A 24935-nucleotide genomic window follows, 5' to 3' on the forward strand; every position below is an offset into this window, starting at 1 on the left:
TACGGAGCCCTGTAGGGGCCATCCCCAGTTCCTGAGTTCCTAAGTTCCTGAATTCCTAAGTTCCCATGTTCTGAGTTCCTGGGTTTCTAAGTTCCTGATTTCCTGTGTCCCGAGTTCCTGAGTTCCTGAGTTCCTGAGTTCCTCACTTCCCGAGTTCTGGTGTTCCCGAGTTCCCGAGTTCCCGAGTTCCCAAATGCGGAGTTCTGGAAACCGCTGTTGAATTTGATCGCGGCTACCGCTTATATGGGAGCAATGGCGGACGCAACCATCACTCGAATGCTATTGATTTCTATTCTTACCTGTTGTATTATCTCTACTGCCTATGGTTCTCTCGAACAATATATACCTGCTTTAGGAGAACGTGGAAACGCTAATCGTGATGAACTTGTAGAAAGGTATTTTCATCTGGGACTGCAGCAGGTTGACAAAAAGAAAGCAAAATTGCCATCACTACTGCCATTGTGTTTGCTGCTTCAATACAATTGCAAAAACAATTTTGTCGGCCTTCCAAGGTCTACTGAGAGCTATGGCTGTTTGAAATAGTATATTATAATTTTCATTTTTAGGGTCAATTTTAGCTTTTCCTTGACAGCTACTAAACTTCAACCTCTAATTCATGAACTTGGGAATATACTTACCTCACCTCAAAGCTACATCAGAATTTTAAATAGATCAGTAAACTGACTACAACTACAGTCAGTAATCGAAACTACTATCAAAATAATGCATAAATTAAACTTTTTTGTCAATGCTGAACTTTGAGTGCAGGAAGGAAAGTAAATGCATTGTATTTATGAGCAAGATATCCGCGGCTTGGTACAGACATTGATTTCACTTTGCATTTCCGTAACTGGAAATAGTGATGCACCCTTGAGTGACTGCAAACAGGGCCATTAATTGAACGAAAACCACTGCAGTGCAGAATAAAAATAAGATATCATCTGTGGGTCTTCCATTTGAGCTGTATCACACACTGAGATATGGTCTGAGATGGATTGTTATGAACCACGAGTGCCGTTTGAAGCCATAGAAGAAGCTTGGATATTTTTACTATGTTCAGTATCAAATCATTACGAAATCACCGCTTATTAGGCGCTCCAGCTCCAAGCTCTGCGAAGTGGTATCACTATGCTGTTATCAGGTAAAGTGACGTCGCATACCCTTATCACGTGACATTTTGGCCGCGCCCGGCAGCGATTCTCTTGAAGTCAAAATATAACTGTCATGAACTGTTTCGAAAGCGAAATAACGGGGTTTTGGAAATTTCATGCAAGTTTTCAGGTTTAGAATCTTTTTTTTTTTTTCGTATATGTAAATTTTTTGTGTCATATACACTTTAACAGCATGCAAATTTGCCCACGGAATTCCTTCGCCAATCGACAAAATGTTTACATCATTACATTCTTTATCTGAGCACCATTTCAAGCGTTTCACCGGATTAAAGACGTAACATTTTCTGCCTCATGGGGCATAAGGTTTGAACAGACAACTATTCGCTGGTCACAAACCCCCCGCGCAACAATTAAAAAAAACACGAGGGCTTTGGGGACGAGAATGCCGTAATTCTCGGGCTATCCCGAGATGCGCAGAATGTTTGCGCATCAGCAAAAGGAGGCACCGTCTAATTTGCAAGCCTAAGAGGGAAAGGTTAAGCGGACCGACCATATAAATCATAGAGAGGTTACCAAAGCTGACAAGGTTGATTTTCTTTTAATCTCAGGATGCCGCTGTAAATGCTATAAAGTTCAGATACAGGCTGCCGCTTGTAACTGGCTGTACTCTGCTCATTCTCAAAAATTGACTAAAGATGCTTCTAAAAGTAGGATAAACTCCGCAGTGTACCAACAGTCACGAAACCGGGTACTGGGATTCAGGAAAAATCTGAATCAAACCAGCTACGTTAACTTGGCATGGTACTAACATTACTTACAAAAATCGTATTTGAACTAATGTCGATTCCTTGTACTTTGGAATAGATATTTTGTGCATCCGAGAACCTCGTTTATCTCTCATATTCCAAGTACGTCGGCATCTTGTTATTGTTATAGAAAATTGTTTTTGTTTTTTTAAAGGATATTGGTACCAAATTCATCTTCCTATTTATCTGATTTGATCTGACCTGATCTTCCTATTGATCTGGCGGTTTCAGCTTAGGTAAAAAGGTTTAGTTTCCGTTTTGGCTAATATCACAGATATGCATTAAAGTCTAGAAACATTTTGCTAACATTTTAAACACAGACTCATTATTTTTGCGAGATTTATTCAAGTGTCTGTGACAATTTCACTTCATTTATAAACATGAAAGGTGTTGCATGGTTTGATAATAGTAATAATAATAGTAATAATAATAATAATAATAATAATAATAATAATAATAATAATAATAATAATAATAATAATAATAATAATAATAATAATAATAACAATCTTTATACAGGGAGCCCACATCACGAAAGTGATATTCAGTGGGGCCCTGTAGATTGTGAAAAAATGCTTTTACTTTTCGTGTTCTGGGATTAACCCATGGACTGGCAATTTCATAATGCAATAAATGAATCTTGACATCTACAACAGCTACAGCTTGGATCCCTTGCTCTATTCAATACAATAGCAACAAAAATTATTGTGGGAGTAAACATAATAATTTTTATTAACCAGTCAATTTACACCCGGTCATGTCCTTTATGTTACATGCTTTTATGTATACTGAAACAAAATAATTTATGTATACTGGAACAAAACTCCTCTAGAAATAAAACGATCTCTTTCTATACATGTTTTCAAAAAGAAAATGAAGCAATTCCTTCTCTTTCAATGATTATGATATAGGCGTTAACTTACATAATTTTACTTGCACCTTTTATTATTACTGTTATTTGTACACCAAACCTGATATCCTGATTAATTTAGCTTAAAAATGTAATTTGAATCAAAGGGGGACTACTTTGTAAAAGCCCGTAAGGGTTTCTTTAGTCTTCCTCCCGACTTCAATGTAAATTGCACTATGTACTTCTTATGTTACTTATAATTGTGGGAAATAAACATTCATTCATTCATTCATTCATACTGTGAGACTGTGTTTTGACATAAATTTATGGAATACAAGTGTTTAGTTTTCTCAACTGATCATGAGTTGACAAGATAATTTAATCACCTTAAAGAGATTCGAGCGCTGACGTTTAGAGCGTTAGCCCTTCGCCACTTAGACGAAGGCACTCTGTCGAAGACCTAACGTTCGAAACGTCAGCACTAGGCTTCCTTTCCATAATTTTTTCAGTGTCAGTTGTTTTGCTTTACCGGGACTACATCAAACTTTCAAATTACCGCGGTATGGTACAATTGCATGAAAAGAGCGCAATATGGCGGACGCCGTTTGGTCAAAGTTGCTTTCGCGTTTATGCCTACGTTATCATGATCTGCAAGGGTGTCGTACTTGTGCTTATGTTTGCGCTCACAGTTATGCTTGCGTTATATCAGGACTTTTAGCGTTCAGCCTGATTAAAGTAAATGATAAAATGAAACAAATTTCATTAATGAAATCCATGTAGCGAATGTGTCTCTTTCTCAATTTGCTGCGGTGTTCCAACCTTCAAAACTTACAGAGGCGAAACAGACTAACCTTACAAAAGAAATTAAAATTTGTGAATACATATCAGCGCATTTATTTTACTAAATAAATTAAGGTTTTATTGTCCTTTTGTACCACTTAGTCCCAGTTATGGAACTTATTCAATGCATCAGTCTTTCTCAGAAATGCAAAACATCGCCCTCTCCCAGGAAATAGTTTTTTTCTTCTTTCAATTCCAATGGGACTATCCAGTGGCCAGGAATAAACTAATACCCGACCACCTCCCATTACGGGACTCACAGTGCGACTAATAATCAACGGGGGAGGGGGTGTGGGGGAGGGGATGAGTGGTGCTGGAATTGACCGACTTATAAATGCTTTATCTAGACAACGGGAACGATGCTAACAAGTAAATTATACTACATGCCCCGGTTCCTTGAAATCCGATTAAACTATTCCCCGATTATTAATGAATCCACGATTAAATTCCCAGACTAAACTAATCGTAGGATAAAACGGGGTTTCTGAAAGCAGATTTATCCCTTCATTAACTATCCCATGATTAAACTGAGAATGAACTGGTCAAACCGATTATTCGCCAGCAGACGCGGGAAAAAACGCGGCTGGCACGAAAACTGCAAGCTCAATTTTCGACATTTTATGGTATTTGTGTTCATTTTGATTGGAAGAAATTCGTCACAATGTTTCAATCAAACGTCGATATCAAAATTTCATCTTATTGTAGGGGATCTTTTCCTTCTTTCTACAGAAATTTGGTATGAATTTTAGATAGAATCCCCAATCGGCAAAAAGTAAGCTGCAGTGTTTATATCGGTGATATTTTTAAGTAATCTCTGTGTCTTGGTGTGCTCTTTTTGTAAGTCTTTGTAAGCTTATAAAGCATTAAATATTAAGCTTGAATTTACATTCCGCCTGGCGAATGCCCAGCAAATATACAAGACTTACATCTCTTGAATTTTACCTTTCAAGAAAGTTCGCGATTTGGGTGTGCTTAGTAATCCTGAGAAATATTGCCGAAAGTATAAGGTTAACGTGTACTTGCATGTGTTTGGGCGCCTTCTGACAGTCATCTCAGTTCACCGCGGATGATATTTTTTCAGCCAAAACCTCAGTTGACTCTCCTTTTAATCTTTAAGGACGACAAGTTCATCTATCATTAAAGTCGCCCAGACGAACTATCTTTAATATAAATTTTTTTCCTTTTTTTCTTGAACCAAATTGACGAACGGAAGTCCACCATTTTGTATGTTGTGACAATGAAAATTTTTCCCTGATTAGTGAGTTGATCGACCCTGCTAGGTGGGCTAAAATTAACCCTTTGTTTATCCCTAGACTAGGGTTAATCGAGCTTTCAGGAACAGAATTGAACCGAGGGATAAATTTTGATCCTCGATTAGTGAAATTTAATCCCCATTTAGCGCTAATCGGCTTTCCAGGAACCGAGGCTTGGTCTTAAGCAGCGTTTCACTAAAAGTAAATGCAAGGTGAAGTCTGACAAACATGTCTATATGTCGATACTGAGCAGCTTCTCAGAGACATATCCCAGAAAAGAAGCCGAAGCATTAAACTATGCGTCTCGTAGCAACAGGACAACATGTTACAGCGACATGTAGTGGTGGCAAAAAGCGGTTTGATACACACGAGGAGAACATTTCTTTGAAATACTCTACCTCTGAGAATGCTCTTACAATATCAAATCTGTTAGCTGAGCTCTTCTGGCATGTCTCGAGGACGAAACATCCGCAAAAAATTGTATTTCAAGAATTTGAAACTGTTGTTCCTCAAGGGGCCGAGGACATGTAATTTCCAGTTTTCTTGTCGCTGAGACAGTTCCCACTTTATTTTCTTGTACGTGTACAATGTACCAGTGTTATTCTGTAAACGCTACATGTCTTTCCGATATAACCCTGCTACAATCTCACCTTGTTGTGAACGTAGCCTTCTTGAAAGGCGTGAAGAAAGATAGAAAAACGCGAAGAAGAAGAAGAACACATCATGGGCTAGTGTTAATAGTTCAACAGTTTGTCGTTAATACAGGGCAAATAGTTTGAACCCACCTTGAAAGGAAGCTGTGGTGGGCTATATGCATTAGTTACCATGGAGGGACAGTGAGGCACACTATAAGTTTAGGATGTAAGTCGTCAAGTGGATGATCACTCGAAGCGAATTTCATTAATGCATTAGCACTAGATTCCTTTTTAATTTTGAGCATAAGTCCATAATTAGGCTGCTGTCTGATTTGCCAGTTTCTTACAGCATGTTGGATATCCAGGTGAATCCATCGCTGCCCCTCTCCTGGTTGGAAGTTGTCACTTTCTGCTACTCTGTAAGAATAAGAACGAAAATCAATCACATTTAACGTTAGAATATTCAATAAAGTACAGCTACCAAACCGTAAACACCATGCTTTGCAACGGCATCCTTCCAGGATGCCGTTGGCGTTTCATTAAGCTTCAAGGTGAGTAGACAAGTGTTGGAAAATATTCTCCCTTTCCTATGAATCAATAGTTTTTGTAGAAAGCTAGAATGCCTGATCAATTGAGTTTGTGTTACCAACAACGAAGATCAATGAAGGGAGCGCAGGAACATTTCCCAAAACGAAACGTTCATGTCCATCAATGAACGCAAAAATTCAGTTTGAGTGCTTTTTCAGCGGTTCAGACCCCAACAGTGTACTCTTTAACCATGGCCACAAGGGACCAGGGACCCATTTCTCGAAAGACCCAGTAACTTACCGGGCCCGATAAGTGTCTTTGGTGATAAATGTTTCTTATCAGAAGTCATTTTTTGTCAGCTTTAAATACTAAATTTTAAAATCTTTTAATTCTACGAAAACATTGGCCAAGTATCATGTCTGAAATCACTGTCTAATTCACAAAAAATAGTTAAAAATATACTTATCGGGTCCGGTAAGTTACCGGGACTTTCGAGAAACAGGCCCCTGGGCATGTATTTTTTTGCATTCTTATGCAAACTCTTTGCCTCAATTGGATAATGTATGCGTACCATGGAACAGGAATGTATGCGTAAATTAAAATAATATCGTTAAAATGGCTACAACAAGAAAGCAATAAATAACTTTTAAAAGTAAGCTTAGCACAAATGACTATATTTACTGGGTGAAACTCGATATGGGTACAAAATAAATACAGCAAAAACCTCATACGTGCCTATTCTTTGGTACATCTGTTCCAATTCCCAGATAATCCTGATGCCAAGGAATCACGCTGGTCGTGTTTACAGGAACCCAGTCTGTGCTTACAACCTGATAAACCTCCAATGAATTTGAAGGAATTGCCGCTGCTTCATCACTTACGTCACTGGTTCCAAACTCAGCGAGGTAAAGATACAGCTCAGCAGAATGCACTATGGCTCCTCTAGGGATTTTCTTTGTGTCGAAGGAGATAAGAAATCTCTTTTTAGGCTGCCCCCTGGTCTTGCCAGCGACCATGTGCTCAGTGTTCGGTGCATTGTTGTACTCATGGGCAATAGTGACATACTGAACTGCTTCAAACGACAGAGGGAAGGCTGTAGGGTGTCTTCCTAACGACGGATCAACAAGGCTGTGTTTTAGGACGTGTGTCAGACTTACGGTCAGGTGAGTAATTAAAGGGCACCCCTTGAGTTGGGTTTAATAGATAGAGGTCCTCAAAAACGAATTACAAGCATTGAAAGGTTTAAATGAACTACAGTATTCTTTTCCAGTCGTAAACAAATATTTGAATTGGTAATAAAACTAACGAACAAACAAAGATAGCTTATACAACACTTGCTTTCACTACTAATGTATTGTTTTGTTTTTGATGTAACTTTGGCAAACAAACCAATAACAGAGCAACCAGTGGTAAATTTCTTACAACAATTTTTTTACAACAAGTATGAACTGCCCGCAGTTAGCAAGAGCTAGTCGAGGCGAGCAGTGGTTACAAATAACGTTTACAGAACAAGAGAAAAAATATATAAGTGAGGTATATAGATAAGTTTACAGACGATGTATAATACACTATCTTGTATTTTATATGTATTTTTTATCTTTTGAAGATCATGTAAGACTTTATTATTATTATTATTATTATTAGTAGTAGTAGTAGTAGTAGTAGTAGTAGTAGTAGTAGTAGTAGTAGTAGTAGTAGTAGTAGTAGTAGTAGTAGTAGTAGTAGTAGTAGTAGTAGTAGTAGTAGTAGTAGTACAGACAATGTATTACGTTTACAGACAATGAATGCGGTCTATACATTTTTAACTACGTACTTGTGTCGCACTGTGGTTTGGGGGAGCTTTGAAATAGTGACGCCTCTTGAGCCAAGATTTCCTGTGAAACTAGAAAATAAAGACGGATTTTAAAGTTAGCTACTACCAAGACATTTCGCAAGATAACGTCTAAAGTCGTGCTATTTCTTTGAATAAGAGTTATCGGCCTTCCCCGTGGTTCCCTCCTTCCCGTGCCCCGGGCGAGCGCGCTTCCGTGAAGACTGGAAAGGTAATAAGACACAATTCGTTTCGTTTCTGTTGTTTCAAGAAAGAAATAAAAATTTTGCATTCGATTCGTAATTCCACAGGCTGATGCAAACATTCAGGGGAGATTAAGAGAATCCGAGAGCATTTAGTAATTACATAAACTCTCGCGGTGGTTTGGGTGACACAAACTTTAAATATTCCCAAACTAGGATCTCGTATACCTTAGGCAACGGAATCCCTTGAGTATTTTTTATTTTTTGGTATGTGTCTTTAATGTGTTAACCCCGCATTGAGTTTAACGGTGATAAGCCAAAACCAGAATATATAAGTGAGGTTTAAATACTAACCGGGTTTTTTGATAGGGGAACACAAAAAACGGAAGCGATAATCGGCGCATACGTTGTTGTCTCCTCTCTGTTCGCTGTTTCTACAGTATACACCAATCCGCTCTTTACAGTGAATCACCTGACCACCCAGTTGAACTGAGGAACCGTCAGCACGCTGGCATTCAATATCCACCACTGAACTAGAGCACAGGTCACCAGCTAACGAAACAGCCCACGTACCGGTGGGTTTCCTTACTGTGTATACCCAGGCTGACCACGCTCCCACTGCAAAACAAATCAGTACACTTTAGTTAACACAAATATCATCTTTTCTGGGTTACACCAATTTTATAGGGTTCTCTTCGAAATAATTTGTTTTAATGTATCAACTGTTGTACTCATTCCTACTATGCTTGGATACTGGCTTTGAAAAGAAAGAATCTTCTAAAAGTTGTGGACTTATTAGTGACATGAAACGAAAAAATCAGCTCGGTCATCTTAAATTGGGCAAGCTGATCTGCTATTGACGACTTCTAGACGAAGAAGCGCTCGCCTTAGGGCCTATCGCCAAAATTTCCCAAAAGCTTAAAAACTGTGATCGCTCCACTCGCTAGCCTGCGAAGGCAGGCTATCCACTCGCCAGATCCAGTTTCCATAACAGAGGATGTTATCTAGTGATCTGCTATTGTCGACTTCTAAGCGAAGAAGCGCTCGCCTTAGGGCCTATCGCCAAACTTTCGCAAAAGCTTATACACTGTGATCGCTCCACTCGCCCGATCCAGCGAAACCGCTTCATTCCATAAAAGAGCATGTTATCCAGTAAGGTGAATGCCTGCTACCTGTAGCAGTTTAATACTTCGGACACTGATAACACCTACCACAACAACACGCATGTAAAAACGCGCTCCTAAAGGTCGCACAGGACCCTTGTTCTCATTAAGTATGTATGCATTTATTCAAGAACGGTGCCTCCTAATACAGGAGTATTTTTGTGCAGTTTGTGACTAATTATATAAGTGGTAAAAGCAGATCTTAATGGCAAGGACTAGCACTGAAACGGTCTTTTAAGCAGAGACTAACGAGCTATAGCTTTTATTAACATTTCTGCCTTGCTGAACGATGATTCTCATTCATAAGTTAAGATAAAATTAAAAACTTACGCGTTTCAGGAGGAGATGGATGATTTTCTTTCCATTTACTTAAGTCCATTCCCGTAATCTCTGTACATTCAACGCGTTTGAGTTCATCAGTGGCGGCAATGAAAGCATCTCGCTGAACAGATACAATACCAAACACGTTATTACACAGCACACGAGACAGTGAGGTTTTACGGATCTCCTCTATCTGTTCTTTGGCAAAAACACCTTTATTTTCAAACCAGAAGCGGTCGCCATCGCGGAGACGGCGAAACTGTTCTCGTATTATACAGTGTAATGTGGGACCAACTATTGCCCCAGGGACAGCGTCCTCGGCCAATCCCGCTACCCACAGGTCTGCATACTCTACATCTTCATACAACTCGTGGAGTATCTGTCGCGATGTAGCATCTTTAATTTCATAGCTTGTTTCTTGAAAGATATCTGCGTGAGAAAGATTACATTCGCGCCTCCACGCGCCATAGCCTGGCAGGCCATGGTCACGGCCGCGTTGTATATTCAGTGCAGCCAGGTCAAACCCATGCTCTGATTGTGGTTGTTGGAACAGGTGTTTCGTTAATCCTGCGGCCATTTCGCGGTTTGTACCTTGCGATTCGTTAGCTAGAAGTCCTAGAAGCACAGGTTCAATACCTTCTCTTTGCACCAGTTTGTTATTAAAAAACGCGTTGATGAGCGAAACATCGGGAGCAACTGGATCATAATTCGCGTCAAGCATTGCAAACTTTGGCCTCACCATGCTGTGGCCGAATCTAAACGCGGACGCGGCAAAAACGTTCAAGATACCAGGATGCACATTTGTGTAGCCCTGATAAACCGGCAAGGCTTTATCACCCAGGAGTTTAGGCAAGTAATGGTTATATGTAATGTGCTGGAGCATGGCTCCCACAATTTTCCTGGTTTCATGGAAGACTGTGTCTGCGTTCCAGTGTTTGTTTAATTGGCTAAGACTATCCGCAATTCGGTTGTGTTCTCTAGCCCACAAAGTGTGCATGGACACTAGTGCGATCTGTTCGTTGACTCTGAAGTCACCAGCATTAAAGCAACCACCGAATAGTTGACACAGATTTAGAGGTGGCTTGAAAGGTGACTGGACATATGGAAGGAGGTATCTCGGCCGAGTTATCTTTAGATGACCTTTACTTGCTAAGGAGAAAAATAACACTGAATATTAATTACAAGGCGGATACTGACTCGAGCTGTCTACGGCGCAAGTCTTAGCATAGCGTCGCCAGTCAAGGCTACCAATTTAGAATTCAAGTGGTCAAGTCGAAATTGCACAAACAAAGCCAGTCTCAAATAATAAAAAAATTTTAAAAGTATGAAACCAAAACAAAGCTTGAACCATAAAATATAATTTTGCTATTGCCCACTTCCCACATGAATATCAAGCTCCCAAAACTTAATCCCTAAACATTTCAACTTCTGCACATGGCACTTTTATCCAGTGTACCTCCCCGCAAAATAAAAATAAAATAAAATAAAAATAAAAAAAATAAATCCGGTTTCCCGTAATCCGCCACGATTTCAAACCTGATCCCCCTCCTGCTTCCCGCCAAACCTACAATTTTGGAAACGATCAGATGGTTAATGCCATCATGAGGGGTCACTTTTTAAAAAAGTGTTTAAGAAAGTAATAAATTGGGCAATGCCCGAAGAGATATCTGGAATCTTCCATAATGACATTGCAAGCAATAATAGTGAACTTAAGCTACTTTGTATGACCATTTAATCTCCAGATTTTGAAAGGAAATGTGACAGAAGACATTAAAATTTATTTGGATTTTGTCAACCCCAACAAGCCATTTCCAAATTGCCTCATTATGAAAGCAAGGCTAAGTGCAAAAGCTTTCCACACAAAAAATTGTTTTGTTTGCATATAAATGAAAACTAAGTTTTATAATAAAAACTATACACGAAGCCTTTTAATGAGGTTCAAAGCAACTCAGAAATCTCTCGATAACAGTATTCCTGGTCCTCACACAGTGTTACATTAATAGCTATCGCTGGTAATAAAAGCTTTTGCACATACAATCACGAGGAAAAATAAACATCAAAAGCTCTTTCGTACTTACAATCTAGATCTCTGAGACGTTCAGCGACCACGTGACTAGATCCATATATCTGAGATCCATCTATAAATGATGTGATTGTGTTGAGCTGCTCTCTAGGTGTTACGTTTTCGCTATCAGTTTGGCAAGCGGCCGCTGACCGTGTAAACATCGTGCACGCAGACCCGTCTGGGTACAGAATTGGAAAGCAAGGAGGTTCGAAATCCTCAGGTGACCCGTCACAGCTGAGAAAAACACACAGATCCCATGAACAAATACAATTTAGTATAACGTAACGTTTGGTTACAGACCCTGGAAAACCTGACTGTTGGATTATTTTGTTCTCCCTGGTCAGTCCCCACCCGACCCACCTCTCCTTAGTGTTGAATTTGCTATTCGTGGTGAGGTTTGCCGCCCGCGGTAAAATAAACTAGTAGTAATCAAAGATTATAGTGCGTCGACTTAGGCCCTTAGGCACCTAACTGGGTTGCATAAATCATGTCAAGATTACAGGAACATTTAAGTATGGTTGCAAAACATTAGGTTATTGTCTGGGAACAATTGTTAACAGGGGGGTGGGGGGGGGGGGGGGAGTACTGACGCTCCAGTTACTTCTTTATTTTTCCAGTGCAGTTTATTAGTCATACAAGTGTGTATTTTTTGTTTCTTTATTTGTATGTTTAACACAACTCTTATCAAATCAGACCTTGGTGATTACAATTTTTAGAAAATCTTCTTCAAATTGAATGTGATGAGCTAAATCAAATGTAAAAAAGGTACTGTAACTGTAAATATTAGTCCGAATGCTGGAAATATCAGGTTTGAAGTACTTTATTCTCAAGAGAACAAAAAGTCAATTAAATGTGAATAACCTCAATATTGATAAGTTTATTGTTCTGAGTGTCATATTATAGTTTTACCAATTCTAGTTCCAAAAGGTTTTCTAGAATTTCAACATCTGTCGTAATTGACGGGTTTATATGACATATTTCCATGAGCTTGTTAAAGGGCTCATTGAATACAGAGAACCTTATCTTGTAGGCTGGTTTGTTTTCTTCTTGGACATACAACTTCAAAGACCATTGGATGTTACAACAGGCCATTTTCATTGTCATACTGCACGAGCTGCATGTTGCCAACTTGTCGTTGATGGTTACTTTCTTATTACATGAACAGCAACGGTGATACTTGCTGATGTTGGTGACACCAAGGATGTTTGCATTTATGTCTTTGACAGGTGAAATTATGTCAAGTAGTTGAACAGGTTCTGGAAAGGCTTTTTGTAATGTAATTTGGCATTCTTCATTTTTGGGAGTGTTCAAGTATCGTTCCTGGTGGACAACTTTGACTCTGATTTTGTCGAAGTAGTAGGTCTGACCTTGGTCGAGGGTTCCTGCATGGTCTCCCCATAGCACAAGTTTAATGAAGTCAGTTGGATCACTGATGTAGTCTTCTTGTTTTTTCACAGGGTTGGATTGAAGAACAAGTGTTTTGATTCCTGACAATTGTAGCAGTTGTCCTTTTATTGAAACAAGTTGATCAGGAGTCACTTGAGAAAGTGATGCAATAGAAGTTATATTGTTTAGGCTCTTGTATGGGAAGGAGGCTGTGCAGGGGGTCAACGTTGTGTACTTGTTAATGACAATATCTTGTCGGCCATACTTGTTGCTGATACCATATTTCTTTAACTTGACTGGTGACTGATGTTGGGCCAAGGTATCAAGGTGTTCTTTTTTCTCAATGGCAAAACAGACTGCTTTTACTACATTTGAATAGGTCTGTAGCTCACAATTGAAGTACTTTGAAGGTCCAGATCGTTTAATCGGTGACACACTATGAATATAGCACTGCATTTCGCCTGCAAAAGCGGGCGCCTTCTGCGGGTGAAAGGCGTGTATGAGTATCTCGGAGTACATTTTCAACAGTTAAAACTTATGACTATTCCATACAAGATTTAGAAGAAAAAAAAAAAAAAGAAAAAGTAATCAGAACACTGTCATTTTGTCCATTAGGGGTGACAGCCAACGTTTGACAAAAGATAAGTAAGCCCTTGGAAACGGCTCAGTTCGCCACGTTCTTGGTTAGGATAGGATGTAAAGACTCCTCTAATAAGCGTTTGTGCCGATTCTTCAATCCTCTCTCCAGAATTTCTACACAATTCGGGTGTATCTGGTGTTTAGTCGTCTTCGACTGTTGCCGATTGTTCACTGTAATACTGAGTTTCTGCTCTGCCCAGCAGGTCTGACTTAATTAAATTTTTTTTTTTTTTTTTAGGCTTAATACTGTGGCCAATTTTTTTTTTTTTTTTTTTTTGGAAGCTCCCGCTGCTTTCGTCAGAGTACATTTGTGACAGTTATGGCTATTTGATACAAGATTTAGAAAAATTAATCAGAACACAGCCAATGTTTGTTAAAAGGCATGTAAGCCCTTGGAAACGGCTCAGTTCACTGACCACGTTCTTAGTTAGGGTGGGATGTAAAGACTCCAAAAATAAGTTCTAGTACCGACTGTTCAGTGCACTCTACACTTTCTATACTTTTCGGGCGTATGCTATGTCCAGTCGTCGCGGAATGCCGTGTCAACTGTTGGCGATTGTTCACTGTAGTGCCAGATATCTGCTCTGCCCAGCAAGATTTCAATATAGACAAGAGAAATTTGTGTAATGAAATACAGAGGTTTTTTGAGCATTTTTTTTTACGTATCCAGTTCTTCCTTTTTATCCCATTTCAAGTGATACTTGGCATGAAAACGAGATTTGGTGAACTGTGGAGAAGATTAACGAAGAAGCGCGTGCGTGGGCCCCTAATCCTATCTGCAAAACGCTCACAAATGAAAAAACACAAATGTCCTGGACCCGGGAGGATTTTTCTGGAAAATACTGCCTTCTGCGCTTGAGCTAGGTAGGCCGCAAGTGCACAGTTTCAAAAGATTATAGTATTATAATAAACGTTCCTGAAAATAAGCCTCTAAAAATCCCTTTGAATTAATGCAAGCTGAGGGATTACATTCAGTATTTTACGTTAGATGAGAAATGCTAGTATAGTGTAACATGCCGTTCAGGTACCTTCATTTTTGAATTAAGTAAACACAGGAAAATGAAACTAGGGCAAACAAGAAGAAGATTTATAGTATATCTTTTTAGAGAAAGTGGTTTGCTTTTCTAGCGAATGTAGTCTGTTCTTTCATGCCAGTTTTGGGTGTATGATGGAAGAAGGAATTGTACACCTATGGTTCCTGACTCGCGCACGCCCAGTTTGGATAGGTTTCCTACCGCACTTTCTCCCATTTTACTTATCTGTTTATAAACAACAACAACAACAGCAACAACAAAATATGCAATTAGAACACCTACTTGGGCAAGAAACATTTTTCACCTCCTTCGCTTTCTGCCGTAAAAGAGATATCATGATCCAAGAATTGTCCCCACTGCATAATCATATGCGAGTAATGCTTCTTATTTCCTGTGGCTTCCGTGACATGAATGAGAAACTCTTTGCTAACTCGATGCGCCGAAGGAAGATCTGGGGCAAATGGTTGATCTGGAAACCCAGCAGGATCTGACAGACCGTTTACATCATAATAGAGTGGGTCCATCATCCGGGTGTATGGTGTCGTTGCAGCTCCCCACAGAGGGTTGTCGAGATTGTTACAGGTGCCATCAAATGTTCGGTAGCGCGAGTGGTATTCAGTGTCGGAACAGTTCGCTTTAGGGCGAGGACAGTTCACCTCTTTGATGATGTCAGACATCTTGGTAGCCGAGGCAACAGAGCTTGGTCCCAGCCTTACGGAAACTACTCCTGTACGGGCGCGGTCACCTGGAGACAGAACGTAATAGTAAAACAGAGACAAGCGTCTATACAAAAGCTTTCCAGGATTGATCTTTCAGGCTAACGATCTGTTACTTTTGTCTTTACGATTCAAGTTTTTTACATATATAACTTCATTCCTTCCGCTGTAAACTTATTAATTTTAACAGCAAATTCACAGCAAGCTAAAAACCAATGTAGTTTCCTGCATTATTAGTGTTACTGTACCTTGTGCAACCTCGATGACAGAGAAGTGGATGGTTAATGTCGGAGGGTTCGGAATATGTTGGTTAATGATTACTATATGCACTAGATAATTACATGGATACATTAAAACGATATACATAATTCATAATGATGATGCGGTAAATATCTTGGCAATAAGAGTAACTTAGATCCAGCTATTGAGAGAATCAAAACTGTTCATAAGTTTGGAAATAAACTAACGTAATGTAAATGGTGATTTTCATCTTTAGTACTCTCATTGTAGTACATTTCATACAACAATGTACCCACTATTAGTATGCCTCGATTTGCGTAATAAGGATCACGAACAAACTTAAATGGGAATTATTAAAGGAAGCAACGTAATACCTCCCTAACAAAGGATCAATCACAGTCTGAGCTGTCTAAAGTTACACTGTAACAACAACAAAAACAACAACAACTTACCTATCAGTCGTTTTGCTACTTCACGTTTTATTTCCCTAATGATCTTGTTGAACTGTAAGTCTGCCTTTGATATTCTCTGAGCCTCAGGAGATGGCTGACGGAATATGCGATGTAAGGAAAATTCTGTTCGCCCTGGCGGTGACTTCAGTTTTCCAGAGGATGTTCTGTTGTTTTGAGACCTCAACCGGTCAGAGCTATCTGCAGCAATGGACCTGTTCTTAACTGCCACTAGTGAAGACTTAACGTAATCATTACCAGCATACTCTGCGACCACCACAATTGACACCTGCGTTGTCGCAAAGACAGCCGGTTTGCCCTGAATCCTGGCAGCGACCTGTAACACAAAGCTGGTGGGTCTGTCGTCTGGGCTCAGCTCTGACAATTCCCTGTTGATTTTGAGAGAGCCTTTCACGGGATTAAGAATGAAGAAGGGTTTCTTGTGATATGGGAATACAGACTGCACACTGTAGCTCACAACAGCGTTGGTTAAGTGTCTGGTTTTTTCGACTCTCAGGTGTAGTATGGTCTGTCCGACGAGCATGTTGTATGGGATAATGACTGAGTAAATTGGACTGGGAAATTTCAGACCTTGATCATGGTTAGGCTGGAATTTCTTTTGGGGATCCGTGACTCTGATGAGGACCGTGACAGAAGCGGAAATGTCGTCACTAATGCGTGCCTCGACTCTTAGGCGGTAACTGGCTTTCCTCTTGAGCTTACGGCGAACAGAAATTCTACCTGCGATAAAGGATGACATTGTTTAGTTTGGGCCACCCTTATTAACTATTGTTAGCTCTCAGATCTTTTAACATAGTTTTTACTGATAGACGTATTTTTCAGTTAGTGACAAAAGCATACTCGGAAAAAGAAACTCAGAGTTCTCCCTACAGGAATCGAACCTGTGACCACCGAATATTAATACTAGTGCGGATGGTCTACCACTGAGCTACAGGAGACTTGTGTAAAACATAACATCGCATTTCTTTCATATATACCACTCAGCGACTTTCAAGTCTTAGCAATATGCAGGATGTTTGTCACACGAAAACCTGGTTTAATGATCTAGCTCCCAGGAGTTTTCTGTAGCTTAGTGGTAGAGCATCTGGACTAGTACTGAATCGGAAGGTCATAGATTCGACTCTTCGTTATATTACTTTGCAGGGATGTTTCTCTGTTGGGTCCTCCTTGTTCAAAGTTGCCTAAGTGGACTGGCACTCTTTTCGTCTCAGAAAGTCTCAAAGGGAGCTTTGGAGGGGAAAATCTGCTGTCCCAAGTAAGTACAGGCGCAAGAGAAAGTAGAGGACAAGAGCAATCTTAGGTCTGTTAGTGTGCATAGTGGATCCACCCCAACACTTCATGGAACCAGTGCTAAGAAGAGAGGAGCCGATCAATATTCCATTCAGATTTTGCGGTATTAGCGGATTCTCGAGTACCTTTGTAAGAGTCCAATCCATCTTACTTTTACTAGGAGATCTGATATTTTCCTTCTTTTGTTAAAGCACTTTCTGTTTGGTGCCATATGTAGTACACAGATCAAAGCAAGTAGGTTTTTTTTCCTTTTGTTTCTTTTCTTGTTTGTTTGTTTGTTTGTTTGTTTGCCTGTTTTGTTTTGAACCCAATGAAAGTTGCCTCAGTCTCAAAAATTCCCGATAACCTGTGGCTAACTGAATAGGGTAGGAAATCTTAACAAATGTTATTGTACATACAGTACCTCTGACGGAGTCCATGCCAAACAAGGGAGTTTTACCACTGTAAGGCTTTCTGTTTACGGATAATATAGCGTAGTGGACTGCAATTTGGGAATTCCCTGTACTGGCCTGAACTGTAACAATGGAGGTACCAGGCCGCGATGTTACAGATACTGTTGCGCGGTAACGCTTCTTTGAGAATGATATGACAACGTCATCTGAAACAAAACGAACAAAAAGACCATCAAGGAATGGCTTTTTTTCCAAGCTAAATACCCGAAATTGAAATAAAACATCGGATATCTTTTGAAGAGTTTACTAAAAATGTGATCGTTCAGTTCCTCTTAAGATCACCCTATCATCACTGCTCCAACAGTAGTAGTTTCCTCGCTATCCTCAATAAACACGCTCCTAAGCGAATTATTAAAAGAACGAAATAAGCCAGCCCTTTGGCTAAATTCCTTCGCTGCCTTTTTCCAGGTAAGTAATCTACACTGCTTTAACAACTTTTCAAAAATCTTACTACTAAGTTTAAAATAATATGCTTAACAATTTTTTTTCACGTTGTTTGATTATTTATTTGCACTGTTTATAACACTATATATTATACATACATATGTGCATACACTGTATTTACTTCTTACACGATGCTTACTCTACATTAACGTACACTACTTACAATACATATATTACAATACAATTACACTAGTCAAATTAAATTACAGTTGATCTGTTTACAATGACATTGTTGTTTGTTTGTTAATTATTCAAGTCACTTATAAGAATTTTGTTTGTTACTATATAGGGTGTTAATTTTCTAGAATTCAATAGTTTATTAAATAAATAGGTAGCGGAAGCAAACAAATCAAAATACAAAAGCTTAAAAGAAAAAAAAAAAGAAACAATACAATTTTATAAAGACAGAAAATTCTTTTCCCTTATTAGAAGTGACAGTAATATATTTTTCCAGATTGAATATGCTTAACAATTATTCCACGAGCTCGCTTTGGGGAATGAGATGAGAGTACTGAGCACCGATCGACATGGCTATAAACATCCCATATCCAACAAATGCGAGTTCAGTAATGTTTTACTCAAAGAGAACCAAGAAATATTGCTAAGTCTTGCTGGTTTCTTTCGCGAAATTGACCAGACAATTTTCCCGAGCATGGTATCTTGGTAAGCTCGGTTTCCACTGCTTACCACGTGATCATTTCTTGAACAGCGGCTTGTAATCGATCCAATGTATATTGGCTGATACACGTGACTACTAAGCCAATCAAAACCCTCGAATTGCATTATCGAATAATCAGTTTTAATCAGGGGGGAGGGGAGGAGAACACAGAAAGAGCAGAGTTAATTACTCATCTCTAGATAAATCTACATGTAATGTTGGCTAATTCGAGGTCTTTCGCACGTAACCAGTGTAAATATGAAAGCAACCACTAAGAATGTATTACTTACCAATGCACCTCTTGTTGTCAGAAGCAAGACGGAAGCCTGAACGGCAGGTGCATTTGAAGCTCCCTGGAGTATTGACACAATTATGCTGACAGCCACCATTCCTCTGCTCTGAGCACTCGTCAATGTCTTTAAAATATCATAAAGATATTACTTAAAAATGCAACATGTTACGAATATCACTAGGACAAAGTAAATACTTGATTCTCTAAAAGAAATCGAATCCGTGTTCTCCGAAATTGTTGATGAAGAACGTTGATGGCAGATTTTAAAGGGGCAGTGGCATAGAGATTTTGCTGCATTTTGATCAAAGCTACTCAAACATGTAACATAGAACCTTTTCTCTGGCATAAAATTCTTCATAAACTACCGGGGAGGGAAATGTTAAATGACTTCTCCGATGAAGAACAAACGATAATTCAGTTTTTAGCAATTTCTCCAAAATACACAGCAAAAACTTGAAAAAATTGGTCAATATTTTCAATCCGTTTCTATCCAATTAAGCCATCGGGAGCAACAGATAACTTAGATTATGTATACTCTAGGGTAATTGTTAGTAATACTAAACCATTATTTTAACGTTTCCATCGATACAGATAAGATTTTTTTTTCTATTCAAAGACACACTAAAAGTTAGCGACACTGCCTCTTTAAGTTCGGTCATGATATGTATAATTTAGGGAACAAAGATTCAGTGTTCATCATAACAAGAAAGTGGGGCAACGAACGAAAGTGCTTTCCCAACGGAGGTCCAACCAATGACCTTCATTACACCGATGAAATCCTCTAATAATCGGAAGGCCGTAGGTTCGACTCCTTATGGGAGAGCTCGAATTTTCTAAATCCGAGTATTCCTGTGTTACTGACTCAAAAATTCTTCTACAACTACCAAATATAATTATAGGTGTGAGGGTTAAGGTTATTGTGTCAATTATGTCTGATCTCTAAAATCATAATGAAGCCTCCTGTCATGGCAATGATTAGGGACCTTCGGAAAAGAATACGAGCACGAGATTGAGTACAAGTACGACTTTCTAATTTCAAATCAGTCGCATTCCCAGAACTCTCGCTCCTTCCTGTTAATTACCAGCACATAAGAAGACCCTAGAAACAAGATTGGTGTGAGAAGCTGTTATCTAAACAAAGCAAAGTACATTTGAAAAGTCGTATTCAATCTCGTACTCGTAGTCAAGTCTAAAGGTCCCTAATCACTGCACGATGGGCATGAGGAGATCGCACTATAGTCAACCTTCTTATCCAGTAACAAAGGACAAACCCACCCAAAAAATTTCCTCGCTTACTTCTAACGAATAAAACCCGACTAGACGCCAGTATCTAAATTCTCCTCATAACATCCCAAGATGATCAAACATACAGGTTATCAACAACAACAAAAAAGGAAATGATTACCACAGATAAAATCCTTTGATGTATTAAACAAATTTTCCCAACTTGCACCACAAGAATATATGGAAAACAGCTAGCGAGGAGAACTTGGATCTTGATTCAGTGGAACCTCGATTTAACGAACCTCTATATAAGGAAGTGCTCGGTATAACGAACGATATTCTCCAGCCCGGCCTTTTTAAAGTCCCTTGGCACTTCGTTAAATCGAGGTTCCTCTGTATCGTGTGTGCGCGGCTCTAACTCACCTTCCGCGCCGTACCACGCTCTAAACCCTCGTCGGCCACCAGATTTGGACTTGAAACGAATCCACATCTCATTAGCAGGAGAGGTGACATTGCTTGGTTTCTGGTTACCGCAAAACGCTACTGAATCCTTTCTATTCCGAACAATGTTAAAATCATTAAATCTCTGCCGACGAGTGCTGATCAGAACATACTCGTCTCGGCACGCTGGTGTCCTGGTGACGTCAAAGAGTGGGTCAAAATGAATGTGCACCCTGAAGCCTGTGTTCACACTCATGCGCCATATGCAGGTCTGAACAGGACTGTAGCTGTGTGGATAGCCTGGTGATTGTATAGTACCAGACTGTCCTGTCGCTTGATAGATTTGACGTCCACATTTACCTGATGAGAGACAGAAAATAAACGATGCTTTCGTAAGGTAATTATGACTCAATCTTGTCATTCCCATTACTTACAATAATAAGGCTAAAATAACTGAGGGAGCAGACCAATTATCCTTGAACGATCAAATCGAAACGATAAACGACCAAGACTGGTTTTAAGTATCGATTTTTATCAATTGATGGATAAAATCGATAAATTAAGACATTTAATTATCAGTTTTTGTCCATTTATCTAACGGTTTTCCGATATCGATTTTTATCGATTGAACACGCCGGGGAGTTAAGTGGAGTGGAAAATCCGATTAACTTAATTGGTGCGGTAAGAAAGGAACGCAGAGACCTGTGGCTCCCGCTTAATGTATAATGAGGGTCTCAATGAGTTTAATCGTTAGTCGTAAAATGACCAAAAATTTTAGTCGTTAGGCGTAAAACATGGAAAATGTTAACTGTTAGTCGTAAAAAAATGTTAATCGTAAAAGAATCTCTATCCATGATTTGCAAAAAAAAAAAAATATATATATATATATATTTATTGTCAAGATCGCTCGCTAGGACTTTTGTGTCTTTTCTAGTGGTCTAGTGGCTCATGTACCCTATTTCAGCCTATTTTCATCCGGGAAAGGTCGTTAGAGACCTACAGACCTTAAACTGTTTTGCAACAATGGCAACTACTTTTGAACTTTCAGTAAAGCAACTGACTTTCTTATCAGATGTCTGTTAACCGTAACGGAGAGAAATTAACCGTTAGCTGTAGAAAAGCGAAAATATTAGCCGTCAATCGTAAATGCCTCCATCCCATTGAGACCCTCTATAGTGTATTGTATTTGTACCTCCCTACACGTTCTCAAAGTCCATATCGTGGCAGAGTTTCAAATGCCAGAACCAACCTTGCTACTATTTTTGCCCTATTTGAGACGAAAACGGCTTAACTATACCATTTGTGTAATGATCTACCGCTACGTAGCTGGGTGTAATCGACACTGAATCGATAGAAACTGGAATTTGTACGAGAAAACAGGAAGGGACTCAAAACAGCCACTGGCCTATCCTATATCAACATATCGAATTGCGTTATTTTCCACTCTACCAGCAGTAGCGTGATGTATTACTATCAAGAACCTGATGTGCATGTTCAGCTCAGGGTACATCTATTGACACAAAACGTCCTTAGCTTCAATGAGCTTGTGTGGGGAGAGGGGAAGGGAATCCCTTGTATGAACTACAATGCAGAAGTATACTCGTCTATCAGGTAACATGTCACATCGCCCCTCTTTCCGTTTAATCGTTGTTCTTTTAACACTTATCACTGCTTCTAACGTTTAAAGCTCTCCACGGCTGGGCTTCGTCATATCTCCCTGGACGTATTTCTGTTTTGTTGCCAGGGCGCTACAATCTTCGTCGTGACTGCCATGGAACTCTGGTACGCTATCCAAGTCAGTGTTTGTATATTTGCTGCACCGAGACTTTGGACTTTGAGACACGCTGCCTTGGACGGGAATTCGTCCTCTGTGAATGCCTTTACTGTTTCTGATTGTGGAATTTTAACTTCTGCGCGACTGAAAATTGTTTACGAAAGTCTGTGCGTGACAAATTTACATTACTACATCACATTATTATTTACGTACTACCCAAGCAAGGGTAAAACGAGTTCTGTAGATGTTCAAGATGGCCGGTGTTCCAGAGATCGTATGTAGTTCGAAAAAGAGAGTCCCACCCCAGCTATTGAAGCTGAAATGTTTCAATAACGATCGTGACGTTTATCTTTTTGTGTGTCAGTAACTGTACAAATCAGATGTTTTCAGTAAAACATCACGCCATTGCTAAAAGAATAAAAAATAACGCAATTTGATATGCTAAACACAGTGTGTATTTAGGTTTTTCAATTTGACATCTTCGAGAACATACAAAAGGATCTCATATCTTTGCACTGTTTACGTGGGAGAAAAGCCAGTTATGAAAATAAAATGGATGGCGGAAGACATGTTTACATGCATACAGGTTAAATACTTAAGGCGATAGAATCATCTTTGTCCTCTCGTTGTGTTGTGAAGGTGAAGGGTAAAGTCCTGGTTGAAATGGCACACAAACAATCAGGTCAACCACACAAACGTGAAGAACCGACGAACACGAAAATATTCTAAGATTGCTCTTACCTGAGGAAACTCCTGTAATTACCATGAACAGGAAGCATATTCTGTGAACAAACAATACATGGCGAATATAGGTAAATTTTATAACACAAACACAAACCGTTTATACCATCAATCATTCATCTCGGAAGATTTCGCTCTGGCATCTTACGCTGAAGCCTATTGTGTGTGTATTTGTAAAGGATATTTACATTCATAGAAGCTACTTACAATGCAAAAGTGGTCATAAGGTATCTCCCCATTGTTTTCTAGTCTGGTGTACTTTCCAAAAGCAGACTCTCTGAGCGCCCGCGAAACCACAAAGGTCAAAACAAGAAAGCAGCTTATAACGCCAATCCCAGGGGAGATGCACGATAGGACAGTTTACTCAGTTTACGCTGTGAATGGCTAGCTGTTGGCCTCAAAAGGGAAGTGCGTAAAAGTGAAAACAAACGTTGCGAAGAAATTTACACGTTCAGGAATGCCTTCGAGCGGAAGTTACAACGATCACAGTCAGGAATACGAAAACTGATAGTATCCACAAAAACATTTGGCACTACGTCTGTAGAGAACGGTAGCAGTATCCTATCCTATACTTTGTCATATTTACGTTATGACTTATCTCTCAATTTTTTTTTAAACATAAAACACGGCAGAAAATTGCTTGACGCTGGGAGTGAAACATTAGGGACATTAGGGTCAAAATATTCCAACATAACTGCATTCCATCAGTATTCTTTCGTCACACGTCAATTATTAACCACACTTCACTCACAGCTAATTCCGGGGACTCTACATCAGGGGCACCCAACGGATCGTTTCGGTAAATTATCTGTTCGGAAGGTCCTTAATCCCCTACAATTTTCTTAAGGGTATTTTCACCTCGAACGTTCGTGATATGGGAAATTTAAGTCCTAGTGTTTTCGGATAGGTAAAAATATCGTTTCGGATGCGGAAAAAAGGTCAGCTAAGATTTTCGGTAAGGAAATAAGACGTAAGGTTTTCGGGAAATGGACAAAAAAGCCCTGGTAATTTCGAAAAGACTCAAGTTCCCCTAGAATGACCGAACAAATAAAAATATTATAGGGAGGCCTGAAATGAACCTACAGAGCTTTAAAGGCACTCCAGATCAACCTCGTTCCCAGGGGCCTTTTCCCTAGCTAGGGAAAAGGCCCCTTGGAACGAGGTTGACTCCATATAGCATAAAAATTGCGTTTCAAAGGATTTGAGAGAAAACTGCCGTTGGGTGCCCCTGTCTACATCACAGCTTGGAGAAAACGGGGCCTCATTAAGTTCATTAGTAGTTACTAGGATGGGAATGTCAAGTGATACGACGGGGATGGTCGCCATATCAGGTACTCATACGTTCCTGGGGATATTTAGCTGGGAAATGGTTAGCGGGACCCACTCTCCCTCTCTGCCTTCGCCTGTGCCGAGTTTTAAGAACATCATCAAATTTTGAATAGAAGCTTATGCAATTTCACGGGATATGTGTAGCTCAACTCAGTTCCCCTTCCCTCCCTCGCTCCCGAGGAGTCTTGACGAGGGGGGTGAATAGGGGTATGTAAATCC

At 39.6% G+C, this 24935-nt stretch overlaps 2 protein-coding genes and 1 long non-coding RNA gene across 4 annotated transcripts; 1 reads left to right on the forward strand and 2 right to left on the reverse strand.

Moving 5' to 3' along the window:
• Positions 1-2422: 2422 nt before the first annotated feature.
• LOC146474016 (uncharacterized) lies at positions 2423-23685 on the reverse strand. 2 transcript variants are annotated; one of them, XR_014866336.1, is made up of 14 exons: positions 23595-23685; positions 23388-23428; positions 20855-21232; positions 19206-19331; positions 17765-17959; positions 16054-16791; positions 14928-15390; positions 11600-11820; positions 9531-10670; positions 8392-8655; positions 7838-7906; positions 6760-7132; positions 4697-5913; positions 2423-4659 (listed from the first exon to the last, which is right to left on the reverse strand). XR_014866336.1 is itself a non-coding variant. In XM_085118004.1 (13 exons), the coding sequence occupies exons 1-13, from the start codon at positions 23624-23626 to the stop codon at positions 5682-5684; spliced, it is 4272 nt and encodes a 1423-aa protein (XP_084974130.1). In that variant the 5' UTR covers positions 23627-23685; the 3' UTR covers positions 2424-5681. The 2 variants fall into 2 exon arrangements, 1 of the variants encoding a protein (XP_084974130.1); XM_085118004.1 differs by having other exon boundaries at positions 2424-5913.
• LOC146474017 (uncharacterized) lies at positions 11745-14912 on the reverse strand. Its single transcript, XM_085118005.1, has 2 exons — positions 12764-14912; positions 11745-12632 (listed from the first exon to the last, which is right to left on the reverse strand). Exons 1-2 carry the CDS (start codon positions 13489-13491, stop codon positions 12587-12589), a joined length of 774 nt encoding a protein of 257 aa, XP_084974131.1. The 5' UTR covers positions 13492-14912; the 3' UTR covers positions 11745-12586.
• LOC146474018 (uncharacterized) lies at positions 22029-23778 on the forward strand. Its single transcript, XR_014866337.1, has 3 exons — positions 22029-22483; positions 22560-23458; positions 23637-23778. It is a non-coding gene; the product is annotated as an uncharacterized LOC146474018 (long non-coding RNA).
• The last annotated feature ends 1157 nt before the right edge of the window (positions 23779-24935 follow it).

Source organism: Pavona decussata, unplaced genomic scaffold, assembly GCF_977016875.1.
Source record: "Pavona decussata unplaced genomic scaffold, jaPavDecu1.1 SCAFFOLD_92, whole genome shotgun sequence".
NCBI classification, from domain to species: Eukaryota; Metazoa; Cnidaria; class Anthozoa; order Scleractinia; family Agariciidae; genus Pavona; species Pavona decussata.

Excerpts from the sequence above, each read along its gene's own strand:
- LOC146474017 (XM_085118005.1), bottom strand. The coding sequence starts at position 13,491 with ATGTACTCCGAGATACTCATACACGCCTTTCACCCGCAGAAGGCGCCC. Across the intron at positions 12,633-12,763 it reads GGTGTCACCAACATCAGCAA|AAGAAAACAAACCAGCCTAC; the intron begins GTATCACCGTTG and ends TGTATGTCCAAG.
- LOC146474016 (XM_085118004.1), bottom strand. The coding sequence starts at position 23,626 with ATGGGGAGATACCTTATGACCACTTTTGCATT. Across the intron at positions 8,656-9,530 it reads TCCATCTCCTCCTGAAACGC|TGGGAGCGTGGTCAGCCTGG; the intron begins GTAAGTTTTTAA and ends TTTGTTTTGCAG. Across the intron at positions 7,133-7,837 it reads CAAACCACAGTGCGACACAA|GAAGACACCCTACAGCCTTC; the intron begins GTACGTAGTTAA and ends ATCCGTCGTTAG.